Here is a 20610-nt window from a genome sequence, read left to right on the forward strand (position 1 = left end):
TGCTCAGCTTCCATGCCACGGCTCACAATATTCGTGTTGGGGTTGTGGTGCAGCTAGGGCACATCGAAAGAAAAGAGAGATCTGGGAGGGCTGTAGCAATTGTCGTTCGATCGGAGGACGAACTATAGCAAAATACTCTTTTTTCTCTGTTTCAACGGGGAGGGGAGGGCTGGGTGAAACGTTCTATCGTCTGCCGCCGGAACTGTTCCCCAGAACGAAGTCCTACTCTGGTCGATAGCACGAGAGGTGTGACCACGCAGGCTAGAAGTAGAGAGGGAAGCGAACGAAACGGTCGTGCAAAAGGCGGTCGTACGAATCCGAGGAGCCAAAGAAACCGGGAGCGACTGACAGAGACCACGAGGGAAAGGGGATGTAGATGAAGAAGTGGTGGCGGTGGAGGTTAGTGGAGATGGTAAGAGTAGGGGTGCAAGGAAAGAGGGACGATGGACCAACAACCTGGTCCGCGCGCGGAGAAAACGGGGGGGAATGAGATGGTCAGGCAAGAAGGAGGAAGATCACGAAAGGTTGGCGATGCGGGTAAGGAGGCTGTCAAGGCTATGATGCATCCGCGGATTATGCACAATAATGTACCGATGACCTGCAAATATAGCGAGATGCCGGTTCCAGAGTCCGAACCAGGGGGAAGGGGGGCAACGAATAGTTAGTTAGACCATGTACGGAATAATAACTGCAATCCTCCGTAGACGCCGGTCTAAACTGAAGGCTACCATGGTCTAAGCCTCCGTTTAGCCCAGTTTTTCTCTTGGCCTGGCTCTATCATAATTTCTTCACAAAGGGCGCGATGGAAAGAAGATGACATTATTCTCCACACGAGATGTCTCTACGGAGTATGCTCTGGATCACTCGGGATTAGGAAAGTCATAAAACTTCTCAGAGGCACACGAGCGAGATGAAGAGCGATGAAGAACAGGCAACACTATTACTCCTGGATGTAGCTTCGTACATATCGAGTATGGGGACGAAAAAGAACGTGGCCAGCATCAATGCGCAATAAGATGACGGGGATGGGCTCCGGCGCAGCAGGTTACAGGTCCAGGCCGAAAGAGTAAACTGAATGGGGAGAAGGGGCGAGTGCTAGACTCCCTCATCCCCTGTCGTGTTGTTATTATTATTTCATTAGAGCCACCCCATCTGGCCTCGTTTGGGACAGGAATCAAGCTCGATCAAATCATCTCTCATGCTGCACATGGCTCACCCTCTTTCGCCTGCCACTCCAACCACATGAGTTTCGTGGTGTGTGCTGGGTTCTCCCCGGCTCCGAGTTCCGTCCAGCCTCAGCAAAAAGCACACCCGACGTCACTGATGGAAGGTACCCAGTACAGTCTGAGTATCATTTCATGTCCCCGCCACACCCGATGGCGGCCCGCTTTCCGGTTAGGGAAAAGTGAACAACCGAGGCAACTTCTTAAGTAACAATAACTGTTTCTGATGACCATTTCTGCCAGCAGCATGTACCGTCCAGGTATGGTCGCTGTTGCCATATAGGTAGAGCCCGTTGGCACTAGTGCTCGTAGCACAGGAGCAGTTGGATGAGGAAAGCCAGGCGAAGAAACAGGTTGAGGTGAGATTGAGAATTGCTCCACCCCACGCGTCAGGGCGCTTCGCTGCCCCGGTTACACAATTCGGGGTGCACAAAATCGAGCAGCGGAGTATCTCTTTGCGGGATCTGTGGATCCCAACGGAGAGTGAACGACAAAAATTGCACTTTTCAGTTTTTTTGTCAGAAAAAGACGCCAAAAATTAATTGAAAGATAAAAGGGGGGGAAAAGGGGTTGGGAGGGCCCTGGTATAGAAAGAAATTATGAGATAGCATAAGCATAACTTCTCCTGTCCGTGCCCTTCATTTCCTTTGGGTCAACTTTTAAGTCAGTTTACACACGACCTAGAAGGGAGTAGAAAGGATCCAGCATAATCTACTTTGATATTCGCGCGTTAAAACAGCTAGCCAGCGCATGGGGACTTGACTTCGCGCACAATTCACGAGGCGGGTGTAAGGCAGAGCGAGATACCCTTCTCCTTTTGACAAAAGGAGGTCCCTTCTTCTCAAGGACCAATTTCAAAGAGAAATCCTATATCGTACGCATAAATGGACGTTATCTGTAGCGCCTGCTGGCGCCTCGTTACCGAAATGAGTATGTTATAGCACTATGAACATCTGATGACCGCATTGGACCCTTAGATGTAGATTGATAACGTGTTCAAAGCGCTTTCATCACTTTCACTCAACATCATCACGCATATTCTTGTAAGGCCCCGTAAAATCACACTGGCCGCTGTCAAAGGGGCCAATTACGGTGGAGGCTGTCGAAAATGCCTCGTGGGAGACAATAGGCAGAAATGGACTCAGTTTGTCCAGTCCAGTCGGGAAAAGGTCGTAAGAAGGAGGAACTCTTGCCCTCAAATCAATTGCGAGCCGATGTACATGTACACTTCGTTGGTGCTTCGAGAGCATAAAGTAAATCTAATGAGCTGCGGCAGCCTCCTCTTCCTCCTCCTCAAACCAGTCCTCCTCCTTGGCGGCGACCTCGCCAGTCTGTTGGCCCTCAATGTCAACCTCCTGGTCCTCGTACGCCTTCAGCTCGCTGGCAATGTTGCTCTCCTCGGGGGATTGGGGGGCCTTGGGGGGCGTGAACTTCTGGACGTGAGCCTCGGCATCAGAGGCCTTGGCGGGAGCCGGTTTGTAGGCCTTGAGTTCCTTAAGATACAGGTCCTGGACCAAGTCGGCTACAAGCAAATCAGTCAGCCCTTATCCTTTCCTGTTCGATTGATGAATTGATTTACCATAGCGGACAGCGGTAGGGGTGACAAAGGTCCGCCGAGAAACGGTCACCTGCTGCCGGGCCGCGCGGGCGAGGGTGGAGCGCTGTTAAAACGAGTCAGAATATGGCCATTGGCACGTGAGCAGTCTTCATACCGAAGCCCTGATAGATTGGAGCAGCATCTTGAGGGATAGGAAGTCAATTGACGATGACAGCGGCGCGAACAAGAGCTCTGTCGTGTCGCTGGTATTGCGATCTCGATATCCCCAATCTCGTCGTTGGAGGGAGAAGCTTCTCGGATCATCTTGCTGACTAAACAAAGAGCCTCACCTCTCGCTTACCTAAGCCATCATGACTCCAGCGAAGCGTATAATCAGGATGGAAGCAGCAATCATCTTTTCTATCCTTCATCCTTTCATCATCGCTCCCTCTCTCGCCGTTACCGTCACCAACTCTCGCATCAACTTCATCGCTGCTTCCATATTCACCGACGATTGAGTTTCTTGCGAGAATTCCACAGTTCCGTTCGACCTTCTGTGAGGCTCTGAGATAGAGCAACTTACAGACGCCTTCACTGGTTGCCACGGTCGGATCAGGAGCAGCGGCGAGATTCTTCGACGGTCATAAGAGACGGTCCCTTTCTGCTGGGTTTCAATATCCGCAGTTTGCTGCGCATACGCCATTTCAACTTCTCTCTAGGAAGATCGTGTGAATTCAAAAGGTAATAATTTTGGATTCCTTATCTCCGCGTGAGGTTGCCTTTTGATCTTGGGAACTCTTAATTGATACTTCCATGATCTAAATATTTTAGCAACCCAAGTGCTAGAATTTACACACATCAAGTCGCTTCGCTGTTGAGTGCAAGAATTTCATTCGGCAGAGTTGTTTGACTGACAGGCCTGTTTTTGTTCATTAGAGTGGCGAGTCCAGTTGGCACAACCGCCTAGGCTTCGTTGACGCGGGGCCTTGTTCAATTTCTACAGTCTCTCCTACAGTCCTTTTTGACTACTGTTGCGCAGACGTGTAAACGTCTGCCAAATTACTGCAAGTCTACGGTCTTCAGCGCGGTCTCGGAGTAGCCGCCAAGCTGTATTCTCCCCTCTTCATCCGGTATTGCGCGAAGACATTCGATCTTCCCGTTAGCTGGAAGTCTATTAAAAAGAGGAGAACACGAGAATTTCGCAACAGACAGCTTCAAGCCAGAATGGCTACAACAGCACCTCCAATGATGGCTCCAGGGCCGATGCATGATGAGGAGCCGTATCGGGAAAACCTCAACATGCAACTCATATGCCGTGATTGCAAAGAGTTCCCTCCCAATTTGATCGAAGAGTTCTCCTCAGGAGACATGGTTTGTGGATCTTGCGGTCTGGTTCTCGGTGACCGGATTGTGGATACTCGCTCGGAATGGCGTACCTTTTCCAATGACGACCAGGGAAATGACGATCCCTCTCGTGTTGGTGACGGGGCTAATCCGCTTCTTAACGGCGCGCAACTTCAAACTTCCATCTCCTTTGGAGATGGCGGACGGTCCAGCCGAGATTTGAATCGTGCTCAGAACAAGGCGACTCATGACAAGGCTACTAAGGGTCTTCTGCAAGCATACAAGGAGATTGGTGCCTATTGCGATGCAATCAATATTTCCAAGAATGTATCGGATACGGCAAAGCACTTGTTCAAGATTGTAGACGACGCCAAAGCGTTCAAGGGCAAATCGAACGAGGCCGTCATCGCCGGGTGCATCTTCATCGCTTGCCGCCAGTGCAAGGTGCCACGAACTTTCCGTGAAATCTACGCGCTTACCAAAGTTTCAAAGAAGGAGATTGGAAGGATTTTCAAGTCTCTGGAGAAGTTCTTTGCCGCACAGAACAAGGAGAGGATGGAGGCGGTGGCGCACTCGGGAGGTAGGTTTTTGCCTGTAGAGAATGCACTCTTACACGTTGCTAATCTTGTGATTTTTTCCCTGTTCATCAGGAATTGTCAATCCCCACGATTCCTACACGACCACCACCTCTACCAATGCGCGTGATCTTTGCATTCGGTACTGCAGTCGGCTGGCGCTTTCGCCCAACTGCACCATGGTATCCCAAGAGCTGGCAGATAAGATGTCCTCTGTCGGAGCTTTGGCCGGCCGTTCACCCCTATCGGCAGCGGCTGCATGCATCTACATGGCTTCTTATCTGATGAAGCAAGGCAAGACGGCCAAGGAGATTTCAGCCGTAGCGGGTGTCAGCGACGGCACCATCCGTACCGCCTACAAGCACCTCTATGCCGAACGGGAGAAGCTCATTGATCCCAACTGGATCAAGGACGGCAAGGGCGACATGAAGAACTTGCCTCCCAGTTAAGCATCATGTCCTCGAGTCTGCCGCGGCAAAAATGTTCCCAGCCATCAGCCAAAGACTCCTGGTCACTTCGCTTGCCCAGGTTGATTAAGTTGTTCCCGAGCTACGATTTGCCTTTCGGCTTTCTGAGACTTTGCTCTCTTTGAACCCACTCCTTGACCTTACGGCTTTGCCCTGTCGGTGGGGCGTTATAGTCACGTTACGCCTTGGGTTCTTGCTTGTCCTTTCCCCCCCCCCCTCTCAATGCATCTTCTTCGATGCTTCTAGTTCAATCTGAATTCCTTTGAAACTCTCTATCAGGGAGAAAAAAAAAACCTCTTCAGCTTTCGTTCAACGGTGGGTTTGTGTTTGCATTCTGGTTGGGACTTCTCTGTGGTTTTGCATTTGCAATTGTTTTCTCTATCCGCGCACACCAGACTTATTAAAACCCAGCCTGCACAGAAATGCAGGGAGATACCTTTTTCGTTTGCTCTCGTACGTAGGTTTCCGTACATAGACACAGTTTACTGATTCTCTTACTTTCAATCCGTGATATTGGGTTGCGTTACTTCTTTCACTCCTTTTCCTTTTTTGTTTCTCTCTTCCCTGCTTTGAATAAAGGAAAGAATTTGCCAAAAAAAATTGTGGTTATTACAACTGGTGAAGAGAGGAAGCTCCTCTTTTCCTTAGTTATCCAAGATTGATAAAGGGAATTTGTATCTTCGATGGATACTTTACATACTAAATCAGAAAAATAAAAAATAAAACAGAGTTCTCTGAATTTATTATTACAATCCACCTTGTAATCCATACCTGTGGTGACTCTTGCAATTGATTATGCACTCACTCGAGCATCTCGGCTGTCATGTAGTCTCCCATTGTGTGCACGGCAGTGCTGGTGCGTAGGTTTGTATTTCTTTTGTGGGATGGGGAGGGGGCAAAAGTCTACTAATGCCTACATGTGCGCGTGCTGTATATATTTAAATAAGAAAAGGTGACATATGTATATTTGAGACGAAGAGAACTGGATACAAAAACTCCCCGCTATATATATAAAGGTACCTAAAGTTAAGCAATAATCGGAGGAAATTTCGAAGGGATCCTATTATTAACATCAAGATAGGTGTTGGTGGTAAAATTGACTCCTTGTGTTGAGGAAACGAGTTGTCGTCCCAAGGGAGAGAAGAGAAAAAAGGGATGAGGAGGAGATCGGACGGGAGAGGATAGACGTGTGGAGTAACTTATGGGCACGGACAGGAAAGGAAGGAGGATGAAAAGAGGAAAAGAGGAAAAGAGGATCAGAAGGGAATCGGAATGTCGGTGACATGAAAAGCTGACCGGATGACAAGGGACTTTCTCTGGGAGAGAAGAACAGAAAAGAGGCAAGGAGGTCGGCAAAGTATTTCAGAAGGAAAAGAGAAAAAGAAGAAGAAGAAGAGGGTGAGAAAAGGGGAGAGAGGAAGGGACAAGATGGGGAAGAGGAAAGAATCAAGGTGAAGGTGAAGGTGAAGATGACACAAGAAGATGTAGAGGTCGACAATAAGAAGAACAAGGGGGGGGAGAGTATAGGAACAGACAAGGAAAGGGAAAGGAAACAGAAATGCTCTATAAAATGACTCGCCCATCATATGCAACCGACAGATCAAGAGAACAACCAACCAACGAGGCAATAAGTAGATAAGGAAATATGAGAAACAGGGGGAAATACAACAAAATGACAAGTCGATTTAAAAAAGGAAAACCCTCTCAAAGACTAAAATAGGATATCAGAGAATAAGCTTCTCGCTGGCGGAACGGATTAAATCTGCTGCTTTTTGAATCTGTTTCTGAGCCAGTGGCCAATCTCTGGCGTCAACAGCGTCGCGAATGCCAGGGAAAAAGGCTTCGTCGTAACCAGACCAGGCTTGCGGGGCAAAAATGACGTGTTTGAATTGTTCACGGCCGGGAAGCTACATGTTGAAAAGAAGAAAAGTTAGCTCTAGTGTCTTTAGGACCTTTGTATGGTCAATACGTACCCCGCCACCAGGAAGGAGGTCCAAGAGATCAGTCTCAAACTGCGCCATTCGCGTGTTCCGGCTCATTCGTTGAATGGCAATGACATTGCTTTCAAACCCTCCAGATCCATAGACTTCCTGGACCCACGCCATCTCCCAGGCTTCGAATGTTTCCGTGTTTTTGGCCATGACTTCTGCGGCTTCGCGGAGCGGCGCGAAATTTAACCCACCGCCCATGTTCGAATATGCGTATACTTGGACATCTTCAATGTATTTCCCTACCGCCACTGCATATCCAAACATGTCGAAAGGCAGAACTGGCGTATCTGCGATTTCGAGGATCAAGAGCGCCCAGACTTGGGCAAGAATTTTGTGATACTGGAAACCTGGATCGCCAAATTTGTCCATCCATTCGAAGCTATCGTAGCAGCTATGATATGGGAAGCCGGGACCGGAGAAGCGGATATCAATACTTGATGTGCCGGCAATGTCTTGGAATGCGACATAATCGCTGCCTGCCCCAAGACCTCCCAGATCTCTCCCCGTCTCTTCCCAGATTGCGCGCAGGGTCTTGTTCTTGAAAGGGTCTGAAGTGCGGTCGAGGACGTGCCCTAGGCTTTTTCGAAAAACAGGAGATCCTGCTGCCTCAAAGTCGCTGCCGGCAACTGCCACATCAACATTGAGGTACGCAATACCGTCCCGGTGAAGGTATTCGAGGTTTGATTCGACAAACTCGGTCGAGCCAATCAAGTTATACTCTTCCGCATCCCAGGAATTGAAGACAATAGACCGCATCGGACGCCATCCCAGATCGCGAAGTTCGCCGAAAATTCGAATGACCTCGAGCATTACTGCCGTCCCGCTGCCAGGGTCGGTAGCTCCAAAGCACCACGAGTCGCGGTGATTACCAACGTAGACGGTTTTGCTCGGCTGCTCCAGCCCAGTGATCTTGCCAACTACATTATAAATTGGCTGTTTGTCGATCTCGTCTTGCTCATTCATTAGGTGGATTATGGGGGACGATTGATCTCCAGACCACCACTCTTTAATATCCGGAACTCCGCCTACCCAATCATCGGTCACCTTGTGACCATGCCCTTTGAGTACTTGCAAGAGTTTCTGGGCATCCCGCCATGCCAATGGGATGCTCGGGATATTCACCAACCCAGGATTGTTATTCTTGGATATTCGGTCTGCGTCGGGTAGTGATCCGTAACCAGGGGTGAGGACGTCGCCGACTACCCAGCTCATCAAGCTTACTGCTCCTCGTTGAACACCGTCACTGGGTCGCCATCTTCCATCAGGCCAGGCGGCTCCTTTGCGGAAACCGTCCTCGGCAGGGTCGCTATAGATTATGCACCCCGCGGCGCCGGCGAGCTCAGCCGCCCTCACCTTTAAAGCACGATCGCCCTGTGTACCATAGTATCTCACTAATACAATCGTACCCTTGAGATCGACCCCATTCTCTTTGAGGGTTTCAAAGTCCTCTCGAGAGCCATAATTTGCATAAACCAGGGGACCAGTAACGTTGCCTGCACGAGAGTGCCCGTGGAAGACCATGGTTTGCTGCTGTTGCGGTGTCGGATGTTCGTATACTGATTCTTCTTCTATCACTGCCTCCCAAGCCAGCTCGGGGGGTTCTATAATTGCAACTCTCCTTCCGTCTTTGCGGGGAAAGTTTAAGTAAACTTGGTATCTGTAGAACGCATTAGTTACATGTCAATCCATCTACTCAAACAAGATCCTTTCAGTTCATACCTATCAAGACCCACCCCCTCCAGATTTCCGGCTCTGAATAACTCCTCCACGTACAAGGCCGAAGCATAGGAGCCTTCGGTACCCGCCATACGATCATAGCCGGTGAGGTTGGAGAGGTATTTTCGAATCTGGTGCTCATCCACATTTCCTTGCACAAATGATCTGACTGATTCGGGATCATACATCTGTCCGCCCATAGCCGCATTTCGAAATGGAAAGATCTCAGTGACAAATAAAGCATACACGACGAGCATGACAAGTATCAAGCCCAGGAAACGAGCTAACACACGGACTCTGACAGAATATTCAACCATCCATGGTGGCATGCGCGACCAAATATCAAAGGAGAACGATGGCATCCGCATCCGAAAAGGAAGATGTATTGAGGACAAGGTGTTGGTGATGCTGTTCAATCGTTTCGAGAATCGATGGCGCATTGGTGATGTTTGAGAGCTTGCTTGTCCGGATTCAGCGTCCAGCACCTCCATCTCGAACATCTCTCGTCGAAGTTCTTCATCTTCTGCATTGCGGTTATCCCTTTCCAAGGATTCAAAGGAGAATTCGCTGTCGATGCTGGATCGCTCCGATCCCACCATAGGCGGACGATATCCGCCATGTCTCGATTCTCCTCGTTCACCGGCACGTCCGCTCTGTCCGAGAAGACCTTCCCTTTCCGCATTATCGTTTATCTCTTGAGTTCCCTGATGATATGACTGAGAAGAAGTTGGCCGCGAGGAGGTTGCCTCCTCATAGGTGGGGATGGGGAGGTGAGCATAATCGACGTCGGCGGTCTTCTTGTCGGACATGGGAGGCAAGAGATTAGGAAGAAGGGAGTCGCCCTCAGAAGTTGCAATTCGTATATGTCATGCCAATGTGATTAAAAGCTTATATTTCCGTGGTAGATATCGAACAGAAGAGGGTTGGAGAGGTTATTTGATGGTTGAAGGCGGGAGGTTTTTTGGGAAGCAATGCCGAATATCCTCCTCTCCAAGTCTAACTACGGAGGTTGCCCTGCACTCTATAGTTGGTATGATGTTACTTATTGCTGATTAACTAATTCCCCTAATTACACGCGAGAAATAGTGATGAGTCTAAACCCTGACCCCGTTCCCCAAACCCACCATCCGGCCGGTACTTTGTTCGTTCCCGCAAATTCCGAACCACCCTTTCAACGTAAGGTAGCCAGCCAACCGCATACGTAATCACAAAAGTACCTCGATATCAGTAAGCAACTCCACGGTAGAAGCGTATTCCATTTTCACGCTCAGCAAGACCTCACGACGATTGTAGTTGATTCTTCAAGATTTATTCCAAAAATCGGTATTTTCGGCAAGTTAGAATGTATGTATATTTGATATACTACGAGCAGTTATGCCAACACTTGTCGAATTGCGATCATTCTTCTTTGATAATTGGCCGATCGACAACTTGCGACATCTTTCAGTATGACATTATTAGTCATACGCTGCATCAGCTGGAAGATCTGCTTTCGATGAGCTGGCTAGTGTTCCTTGAGCAATCAAAAAGAATGGATTGGGTCATGGACACCATCAATATTCCTCAGTCAATGCGGGTTAAACGTTGCGATACAATGGTAGATCCACAGTGCCATGACAGAAGAGTTTGAAGTAGCGTGCAGCCATGGAAACATATAAGTTTTAGAGAGTCCGAGATCCTTCTTGAATTGCTCTTCATATTCATTAAATGCAATAACTTTTCTCCCGCGCTCCACCTTGGGCAGTAGAGTTTAGATTTCGCGCGGCGTACTCAGGGTATGTAGTCCACGTGAAAAGCCAACTCTTCCCAAGACCGAGAGTCTTATGCCTCAGCGGCCTTTGCTTCCTGGCTTCCGGCTGCAACCAGCTTTCCAACCACCAGATATTTGCCTTCAAACATGCCCTCCCAGCCCTCGAGAGCTTCTTTCTGCTCGTCATTCAGGTCATTTAGAGGGTCCAGTGGTCCGTCAAGGTTCTTGGTCAACATATCCTCTTCGAAACTTCCACAGGCCAGACCACGACTGGCGTCTCGACCGGCAAAATTTGCGTAAGGCCCGCTCGGACCGTAGAAATTCTTGCCCGGTGTCACATCAAAGACGCGGCCGCGGACAGCTAGATATACAGGTTGTTCGTTCTCGCCGTTAAACGGAAGTAGTGTACGGGGAGTGAATGTTCGGAAAACGGTTGGAGGCGGTCCTTTGGGGAGCGTTGGGGGAGGAGTCGGCCGCAACCTCAAGTAGACCAGAAAGACGAATACGGCGAGAAGTACCATATTAATGGGGGCCATGATTGGAGCACTGGACCTCGATCAAGTGTTAGGTCGGATCGTTTACAAAGGGCTGGATTTCCTTACGCTTCAGCCGCTACAGGCGGCACATCGGCCGAATAGTCTTGAGCACCTTGGGCTGGTTAACATCACGGTGAATGAAGCGGGGTCTTGACAAGCTTCGACCTACCTTCAGCCATAGCAGAGTGCTCTCACAGCAGAGCGATATGTTGGAGGATAAAAGCGGCAAGGTCAGAAAGGGCAAGAGGATGAAACACAGAATGTAAATGTTTGATTATTAATTATCTGATGGAGCTTCAAGCTCAAGGTTAACTACCAACTGGTTCGTAGGCTCTCCAGGGTCCTAAGGTATCGCTAGGGGTTATAGCTAGGGAACGCCGAGGGATAGATCACTAAATGTTGCAGAATAGTGTATGGGTGTTGACCGATTTTTCCTTGCAACACCTTTTGTCTCTGGCGCCCAAGCAGCTGGCGCCTAATGTTGGAGGCCCCACCTAAAAGAGCGGCAGATCAGACGAGAAGTTGTGCATAGCTCGTATGTCATCATCTAGGTAACTTACCACTTTCACCTCGCACCTTGCTCACCAGTATTTCGGTTAAAGTCAACGACCTAGAGTTAAACGGTCCTCCGCCACAGTGATCAGCGCCAGAGTAAACTCTAGCATGAGACTTTTCCCGCCCAAGGTTCCCGCCGACCGTCGATCTTGAGACCCTGTGGCAAACGAAACAGCCACGCGATAAATTTAGACACTTTTGTTTGTGTTCAAACCAACGCTACAGCATTCCTCGAGGGAGAGATGATTACACTCCAAATTCTTTCCATTTCATTTTTGCCATCCATTTCGCTAAATTTATATCAGGACACCCTTGGAATTGAGTTATCTAGAGTTGATTTTGTGGCTTAACCCCATCATGATCGACAGTGGTCAGCATCAGCATCCCACACTACATCCGGGTCTGTCACAGAATCCGGTTTTCTGCCGCTGCAGAGCCAGAACTGTACGGACTCGGAGCCTAGGGCACAACGCTCAGAAAAGCTGCATATATCTCTTTCTCGTTTCGTCTGCTTTATCTAATAAATTTTGTCCGTGAAAACAAAACATTCTGTTCTTTATTCTGTATGAGCTAGTAGCTGCTTGCATCGTTGAAATCTTTCCATAACATTGTCACTGCTATTGCAACGTTAATTTTTCTATTTTCGGTGTCACAACCAATGTGGCCTCGCGTGGCGAATTTGTGGCTGTACGAGTTCTCGATTTGCTTTGACGTGGCACTGTCCAGCGCAGTGCTGGATATGTTCAAATACTAAATTCTTAAAGGGTCACGGTCTCGGTCGAGTCTCTGACATGCAGCTTTGACGCAAAACAAACTGCCCTCCACCAATCTGAAACATCTCCAGATTCATACATAACATGCTGACAACAAATACGAAACACCACTACCCCCTGAACAGCCTTTTTTTGGATGCTGTGTCCAATATTACTCGCAGTCGTCTTTAAGGCACAAATAATTGGCTGTCAATTGAAAACGTCGGCTTTAAATAACACTTAAAATAAGGCACATTATCACCGATCAACTGATAACTATTTTTCGTTCACGACAAATTTAATACAGCCACCATTAGGGATTTCCATTGCAGCTACCCCCGGTTTTTGGGTCCTAAAAGTTAAAGCATTCATATTCTTTACATCTCGTCACTGTTTTCTGCTTCTTCAAGGTAAGTGTTTAATGAGCAAAATTTTGTGTGTCAATATTCCTGCAATCCGTTACCCTTATCCCCTTTGCCCAGCAAATGCTCTCTCATGACCTATGTGGTTGCAGTCCTCAAATGCCTTCCTCAAATGCCCATGTTCAGTCAGTTTCAGAGTTTAGCCTGATAGGAATGTTTGAACGAGATCTCTAATCCTGTTCGTCGCTAAAGTATTATAAAAACCTTCACGATGTGGAAGCGATTGCAGCTCGCACATCGACCCAAGGAACAGATCATTGGCGACCCAGTGCTAGTCACCTCCACATTTGACGAGAAGTCGTTGCAGCAATTGCCAAATGTGGCACACATTCACCATGGACGTTGCGTCAGCGCCAAACCAACTTTTGTGACTAGTGATAATAGTGATGCTTTGCTGAGAGAGCTTCCCCCTCTTCCCTCGTGAGTTCTGTCCCCCCGACAACCCTGACTTAACTCTTGTTAGAGCAGAGAGTCATGAAATGTTAATTCAATGGCCTAGCAACGTGGAGTCCACCGCAACAGCATCCCCACTGACGCCCGTTTCTGAACGCATTGGCAACTCACCTCAATTTGCGTTGCCCTATTTAGGACAAAATAGTAGAGAGGAGCCAGGAAGTACTTCTTCTTTCTCACTGTCTTCCCCCTCTCAAATCTCTCCTCCTCAAACGCCAGTTCGAAATTTCAGCCGCCGCTCGCCATACTTAGGAGATGAAAGCAGTATCTCCCCTGGAAGTCCATCCAATTGGAGCTCGCCCTCAAGTTCTCCGGCCATCGATCGATCTTCTCGGCGATCAACATTTCCTTCAGGATCGAATAGGTTTGACCAAGAGCTGTTCACCGGCAACGAATCCGCGCCCCTGGACATCTCACAAGAAATTATCGAGCCTAGACCAAGATACTCATTAGATCAAGTGGAAATGAAAGAACCGGGAAGCTCCTCCCGTGCACCTTCCTCGCAGGCAATTGAGGCCGTGCAAAAGTGGATGAGAGCACGTTCTAAGTTGAAGGACGTAACTGAGCCCTCCAAATACACCATAGAGAGACCGAATGCTGTTACCAGTCGAGGTGGGCCTGCTGTACGTGACGGACATCCTGCGGCTAGAAGGGCAGCATCTGCCAGTGCAGCCTTGCAAAACTCACTTCCAGCGACGAAGCCATTGACAATCTCGCCGCGAAACATGAGGCGGCCAAGTCCCCCATTGAGCGCCATATCTGAGACCAGCACGATCACCCTGTCAGCGAACAAAGCCAAGTCTGAGCCCTCATTTGAGCTTCCGGACGAAGTGGAAGATCAGATCAAGCCTACCGTTCCGCTCAAGGTTGGCAGGAATAGTCCACCAAGAATATATACTTCCATAAATCGCCACGGACCGCGAGTCACTTCTCCGAGTAGTCCAGAGGAAGATTTCTCAACTACCTCCAGTCCTCTTTCCAACAACATATCCTGGGACAAACCACTCCCTAACTTGATAAATGAGCGTCCGGGAGAGCTCTCCTTGAAGAGTCCCGTGCCGACTGACCAACATAACTTCAAATCAGCGATGCAGGAAATAAACTTCCAGCCTCATCTTGTCAGTCGTTTCAGCGCTACAACCTATGCTTCTACCGCGGCTTCTCAGAGTCTCCCTAGTAGTCCAATTCTGCCTTCGTTCACGGGGCAGTGGAACCCTCAGACTCAGTCATCTATAATGGATCGAAGTCGGCCATTGCCAAGCTCTGCTATCACCAATGCGCGTGCGACCACTCGCAAACCTGCACCTTCTCGGGTACCCGGGGCTTTGGGGGAGACGATAAACGTTAATAAACAACGTCGAAATTCAAAGTCCCTTCCGCAGTCGCCTCCCGAGAAGGAATCAGTAGATCGAATCACCAGACTACAAGCTCAACTTGATACTCTCCGTTATCGGCGTGAGAACATTCAGAAGATCGTCCGCGATTGGACAATTTCAGTCCCTGCAGGCACTATTGCAGCATCTAGAGACGAGATGAGGGTCATGGTCGATCGTCTCAAAGCAGAGATGGCGGAGATCGGCCTGGAAGAGCACGAACTTGGTATCAAACTGCACCGAGCCTGGAAACGGAAGGATGAATCAGAGCCGGCAGAACCCACAAGCTTGTGGATAAGGCGGGTCACTAGCTAGAGTTAGTTTCGACTCGCTGCGGACAAATACGCCTGTATGGTCTTCGATGATAAATTTTCGACTTTGCTTTTACCGCTGCATTCTGCATGATATTCAATGTACTGCAATAGCTCGGCTCATAATAGTTTAACTAGGGGATCCATGATGATTCCACAAGATCACCTTCGGTGGTGACGGTTTGGGAATTAGTCTTGGTCGGCTCACCGATGGCTTTCTTCTTTGATTGGCAATGAGTCGATGTGGGTTATGGAGAACAAATATCAATTGGGCGCATCGGGAGCACTTGATAATTTCATAATTCAAGTCTGGCAATTTATTTTTCAAATTTCATGACCTCGTAATCTCCCCTCTGTGTAGCTATGAAGTTCTGTGCTCCCAAAGCCGTATGATGTAGATCCGCGCTTGAAGTTTGTGACCGTGAGTGGATATGGCTTTGATGCAAGAACCAAAGCGATACGCTTATTTCTTCTTGCCCTTCTTCAGAGCGTCGGCCATGTCCTTTCTCGCCTTGGCATCTACACAAGAAAACGTTTAGGCACAGATATCTTTGTCAAGAAATAGGGTGAAAGGGGTTCATACCAGCACGCAGCTTCTCCTGGTGCGCGCGGTCTTCATCGTCGACATCCTTCTTGTCCTTCTTGGGCTGCTTAAGGGGCTTGACTTTGCCGCCTGTAGCACAAAGGTGCTGATTAGCGGTGATTATACAGGCAACAAACATCTGTGTTAAAAAAAGAGTATCGCACCTTCACGACTCGAGCCACCCATTGTGTCTGTAAAATATATCGAGTGTAGAAACGGTGAGGAGAGGTTTGTCGAGAGCTGAGAAGAAAGGGAAAAGTTGGGCCAATGTAGTGGGGTTTTATCGTTTATCTGATCCCTCTGTGGCTGTTCTGCAATGAGAAAGTGGCTCAGTCGAGGGTCAACTTCGTGGACAGCACAACACACAAGGGAAACCAAGCAGGGGTTGCAAACAGTAATTAAAGTTATATGATTGTATCTATAAAATCGAAATTCAGTGAGGAATTCAGAAAAATAATTCTTTGCAATTTAAAGCATATTCTCTTCGTTTTACTACAACCCGGCACCTCTGTAGACGCCACGTGATCGACTCCTTTTAGCTTTCCTCTGATTGGCCCTTAGCGTGCGTAATGTTTCCGGCGGTTTATCATCGAGCCAGCGTCACTACCAGCTTCAATCTCCAAATAATTCAGAGCAGATATTGCCAGTAGCTGATCTATCATCATTTTATCTGGGTGCGGACAATAAAGTACCGGTTGGACTTCTATCCGGGTTCTGATCTTTCAAACGAATCACACTGCTGACACGACTTGCTTTCTGCATATCAAGGCTAGATTTGGCTCTTTCAAGTAAGAGAACAAAGATGGGTTCACATTCAGAGTCGGAGGGGGAGATTATCGAATCTGAAACTGAGAAGGCAACTACGTCGCTGCCTTCACTTCAAGACACCAACGTTGACCGTCATTCCAGAAATCGTGTCTCAGCATCGAAGTCGCCGACTGGTCCCCAGTCGCCTCGCCGCTATAGATCTCGCTCGCCATACCGAGCCAATCCGTCGCGGGGGGAGAAGCGAAGACATGATGATGATTTTCACAGTGGCCGCAGCCGCTCGGACGCGCGACGATTTAGGGTACATTACGAGCAACAGCCGCCGCCACCACCGTCGATCTATGAGAGACGCCGACCCCAGGTCTCTTACGCTGACTTAGATCGAGGAGGTCCCTCCGAAACGTATCTTTCGTACGACGACGATAGAGACTACTATTCCGATCGATATCGCGATAAGAGAGCCCGTACTCGCAGTCGTTCACCGCCCCGCTATTCCCAGCCCCGACATCCCAAAGATCGAAGAAACGAGAGATCTGATTATTCGGCTCGCAGAGGTGGACGGGAATGGGAGAATGGCCGAAGAGACTCTATCGGCCGTGCTTCGAATGATAATAGAGGTCACCGATCAGCAACCGGGTCTGCGGCTGCCGAACGGCCCGCTCAAGCTGCGGATACTCATGCCGCTGGGTTCGAGCGGCATGGAGCATTCGCTTCAGACGAGCGAGTTCGAGAGTAGGTTATTGTTCACTTCATGCATCAGAATACAATCGTTGACTTTTACAGGGGCAATGCCGGGAAGACAGCTTCGTCGAGCAACGACCAGCCTGTGCCGGCGCCGGAGCCGGAGCCCGTGCAATCAACGCCAGTTGATGAGGCTTCATTGATCGAAGACCGCCGTAAAAGGCGGGAAGCAATCAAAGCTAAGTATAGAGGCCAGGCTACGCCCTTGCTTGTTCAGGCGCTTCATCTGGGAACTGATTCGCAATCTTCCACACCTGTTACTGAAACTCCCGATGCTGCTTCTATACGGTCTGGTAGGTATACCCTTTGTATAAAAAAAACAAGAGAAAGGAGTTATTCGTGATATGCTAATAGTCTTGTGTGATAGTATCACCCAAGGAATCTCCTGAGACGCCGCGGGATGATTCAGGCTCCAAATCGCCGACAGACTTCGCACTTGCAAAAGATGAAGATCTTGCTAACAATATGGACGGGGCAACTGGCGAGGATGACGGTCCCTCGGCTGCCGATTACGACCCGACTTTAGACATGCAAGAGGACAAATTGCGAAACGAGCAGCGTCAGGCGGGAGAAGACGTTCCTGCTAGCGCCTATGATGAGACCCAAATGACCTCCCAGAATGTTCTCCTTCCTGCAAAACAAGTAGAGGAGGAGCCACCGGCAAAGGCCAGGGACGAATTTGACATGTTTGCGGACGATGATGATGACATGTTCGCAGAGGAGCCTCCTGTTCCTCAAAAGTCCGCCATGGACGAAGAAGAGCATGCTAAAGCAGTCCGAATCCCCAAGGCAAAGGAGCTGGATATGAGCATGCTCGACAATTGGGATGACCCGGATGGATATTATCGAGTCATCCTTGGTGAGCTTCTCGACGGGCGGTATCACGTTCAATCGAATCTCGGCAAAGGCATGTTTTCCGGCGTCGTGCGAGCGACGGACACGACGACTGGGAAACTGGTTGCTATCAAGCTTATACGGAATAATGAGACAATGTAAGAAGGATTACCTCTTTTGCCAATTGCAGTGGGGAAATTGCTAACAAAGATATTCTTTAAGGAAAAAAGCCGGTCTCAAGGAAATTGAGATATTGCAAAAGCTAGCACTAGCAGACCCAGAGGACAAGAAACACATGATTCGCTTAGAGAGATTTTTTGAACATAAGAACCATCTCTGCATGGTTTTTGAGAATTTGAGGTGAGGATTATGCAATTGAAGAGGGAAGGACCTCAGCGCTGACAATTTATTCAGCATCAATCTTCGCGAAGTACTTAAGAAGTTCGGCCGGGATGTGGGTATCAACCTCAAAGCTGTCCGGGTGTATGCACAGCAAATGTTCCTCGGATTGAGCTTGATGCGAAAATGCAATATTCTGCATGCCGATATTAAGCCTGACAATGTCCTGGTAAGTCTGCATACGCCCTTGTTCTTTTCCTATGGCAGGCACTGATGAATACCTATCCAACTCTAGGTGAATGAAGCTCGGACGTCTCTCAAGATTTGCGATCTTGGATCTGCTTCTGATGCGAGTGAGAATGAAATCACTCCGTATCTCGTCAGTCGATTTTACCGTGCTCCAGAAATCAGTAGGTCTTTACTTATGGCTCTTTGGGGTGTCCCTTGACATTTTACTAATTGGTTTTGTACTATATAGTCCTAGGAATGACCTATGATTTTGCAATTGACATGTGGTCCATTGGCTGCACGCTGTACGAGCTCTACACAGGCAAAATTCTGTTCACGGGCCGAACGAACAATCAGATGCTTCGATCCGTAATGGAATGTCGCGGTAAATTCAGCGCAAAGATGCTACGTCGCGCCGAGTTTGCGCCCATGCATTTTGACGAATTTATGAATTTCCAGAGCGTCGAGACGGATAAAATAACCAACAAGGACGTCGTGCGCATACTCAACTTTACTAAACCTACCCGGGATCTCCGGACACGACTCTTCGCGACAGCCAAAGACATGGACGAGGCTGAGAAAAAGGAGCTCCTGTCCTTTGCCGATCTCCTTGATCGCTGTCTCAACCTGAACCCCGAGAAAAGATGCACTCCCACGGAAGCGCTCAAGCATCCCTTCATCACAAGAGGAAAGGTCTAATTGCTGCGTCTTCTTCGTGACATGTTTGCGGACGATCGTTTTTCTCATATTACTTATTTTTTTTTCTTTTCCTTTTTCTCCTCGCTTTTTCCTGGTAGACTTACATTGCAAACGTGGCTGGGAAAGGATTTGTCTATATATAGTCATTTAGCACTCTGATACCTATCTAGGATTCTCATAGCTGGGTTTATCCTTGAGCAAACCAAGAACGCTTATTTTCAAATACAGAAGATTTTCTCTATTTGTCAACTAAATCCTGCCACTTACGACTACTCTATCACTCTACCTGAACTATTGACTGGCTTCGATTCGCTTACACTTGATCCGCTTAGAATTATATCCTTTTCTATTTTCGTCAACAAAACTAGTATTGTAGTACCTTACACAGACTCACGTAATTAATGTTTGACGCCAACACGCCTTGACACGACACATCCCGCCCCCGGTTTCGTTCGTTCCCTTTAGCTTGGTTTTTTTTTTTTTTTTTTTTTTTTTTTCATTTTTTTTTTTGATTTGATTCTATCCATAGTACACTTTTTTTCTATTATGATTCTACACCGTATCCATCGTATACATCTTTTTCCTTGATATGTGATTCTATACATAGCACACACGTCATCTCCACCTCGTGGGAAGTTCCTCCGAGCTTTTGCCGTAGCTTTCTCACCCTCCATGAGTGAACCTAGGTTATAAGCTACCCTTGAGTTATACCCGGGATCCCATCTACAGAGTTATAACCCTCTATAGTACGGAGCCGCTCGTATTCTCAAACCAAGCCCGTCCCCTTCTGAAATATTATCATCTTCATTGATCATCGACGACTCGGGTACTTGACACGGTAGGAGTACGGGTAGTAGCGCGGACACGTTGACATTAAATCGGGGGGGGAAATTATGCCTTGTTCATAACCCATTTTATGCCGTTTTATCCCGTTATGCATAATATGTTGTATTCACCAGTTGCGCATATTTGTGATTACCCGCTGCACAAAGGCACATATTTATCCTTTTTATTCATGCCCCTTGTGCTGTGCTATGCTATGCCATACAGAGTACGCTGTACACAATACAGATACCTTACATGGCAAAAATCTGTAACTTGATTTCTATTATTCGTATTTGTTTTATTTTGTTTTATTTTGTTTCTTTAAGTGTTTTATAATTCGTCAAGGGACTTGCTCGTTGTTTTTATTTTGTTTACCTCAATCCATTTTATTTGGCGGGTAGATTTTCTTTTTCCTTTATGAATAACTTTTATTGTATTGTATTTTATTCTATTTCATTTCATTTCCTCCCGCCTCCCCTCCATGCTCCCGGTCAAATGAATCTGTCGAATGCATGTGAAGTGTCACAGGTCCCCACTTCTGATGCCCAAAAAGCCAAGTTCGCTCCGTTACTCTACAAGTACTCGTAC

General features: G+C 48.1%; 7 protein-coding genes across 7 annotated transcripts; 3 read left to right on the forward strand and 4 right to left on the reverse strand.

Annotated features, from left to right (window-relative positions):
• Positions 1-2482: 2482 nt before the first annotated feature.
• On the reverse strand, positions 2483-3463 carry L228DRAFT_271099 (hypothetical protein; the record flags this gene model as incomplete). The annotated part of the gene is made up of 4 exons (XM_018335484.1): positions 2483-2745; positions 2803-2884; positions 2936-3088; positions 3344-3463. 4 exons carry the CDS (start codon positions 3461-3463, stop codon positions 2483-2485), a joined length of 618 nt encoding a protein of 205 aa, XP_018185334.1.
• Positions 3464-4008: 545 nt separating this feature from the next.
• On the forward strand, positions 4009-5128 carry L228DRAFT_254343 (cyclin-like protein; the record flags this gene model as incomplete). Its single annotated transcript, XM_018333824.1, has 2 exons — positions 4009-4684; positions 4755-5128. The coding sequence occupies 2 exons, from the start codon at positions 4009-4011 to the stop codon at positions 5126-5128; spliced, it is 1050 nt and encodes a 349-aa protein (XP_018185335.1).
• Positions 5129-6870: 1742 nt separating this feature from the next.
• Positions 6871-9662, reverse strand: L228DRAFT_214568 (glutamate carboxypeptidase Tre2; the record flags this gene model as incomplete). The annotated part of the gene is made up of 3 exons (XM_018330036.1): positions 6871-7053; positions 7120-8794; positions 8857-9662. The coding sequence occupies 3 exons, from the start codon at positions 9660-9662 to the stop codon at positions 6871-6873; spliced, it is 2664 nt and encodes an 887-aa protein (XP_018185336.1).
• Positions 9663-10674: 1012 nt separating this feature from the next.
• L228DRAFT_271102 (cytochrome b5) lies at positions 10675-11318 on the reverse strand (the record flags this gene model as incomplete). The annotated part of the gene is made up of 3 exons (XM_018335485.1): positions 10675-11149; positions 11206-11251; positions 11309-11318. 3 exons carry the CDS (start codon positions 11316-11318, stop codon positions 10675-10677), a joined length of 531 nt encoding a protein of 176 aa, XP_018185337.1.
• Positions 11319-13079: 1761 nt separating this feature from the next.
• L228DRAFT_241535 (hypothetical protein) lies at positions 13080-15009 on the forward strand (the record flags this gene model as incomplete). The annotated part of the gene is made up of 2 exons (XM_018331334.1): positions 13080-13288; positions 13332-15009. 2 exons carry the CDS (start codon positions 13080-13082, stop codon positions 15007-15009), a joined length of 1887 nt encoding a protein of 628 aa, XP_018185338.1.
• A 459-nt stretch (positions 15010-15468) lies between these two features.
• On the reverse strand, positions 15469-15774 carry L228DRAFT_271104 (hypothetical protein; the record flags this gene model as incomplete). Its single annotated transcript, XM_018335486.1, has 3 exons — positions 15469-15524; positions 15589-15678; positions 15753-15774. 3 exons carry the CDS (start codon positions 15772-15774, stop codon positions 15469-15471), a joined length of 168 nt encoding a protein of 55 aa, XP_018185339.1.
• Positions 15775-16349: 575 nt separating this feature from the next.
• Positions 16350-19410, forward strand: L228DRAFT_250872 (kinase-like protein). The gene is made up of 7 exons (XM_018333423.1): positions 16350-17088; positions 17140-17390; positions 17465-18089; positions 18154-18291; positions 18346-18499; positions 18566-18680; positions 18749-19410. The coding sequence occupies exons 1-7, from the start codon at positions 16391-16393 to the stop codon at positions 19195-19197; spliced, it is 2430 nt and encodes an 809-aa protein (XP_018185340.1). The 5' UTR covers positions 16350-16390; the 3' UTR covers positions 19198-19410.
• The last annotated feature ends 1200 nt before the right edge of the window (positions 19411-20610 follow it).

The sequence above is a fragment of the Xylona heveae genome (assembly GCF_001619985.1).
Source record: "Xylona heveae TC161 unplaced genomic scaffold L228scaffold_12, whole genome shotgun sequence".
NCBI lineage: Eukaryota > Fungi > Ascomycota > Xylonomycetes > Xylonales > Xylonaceae > Xylona > Xylona heveae.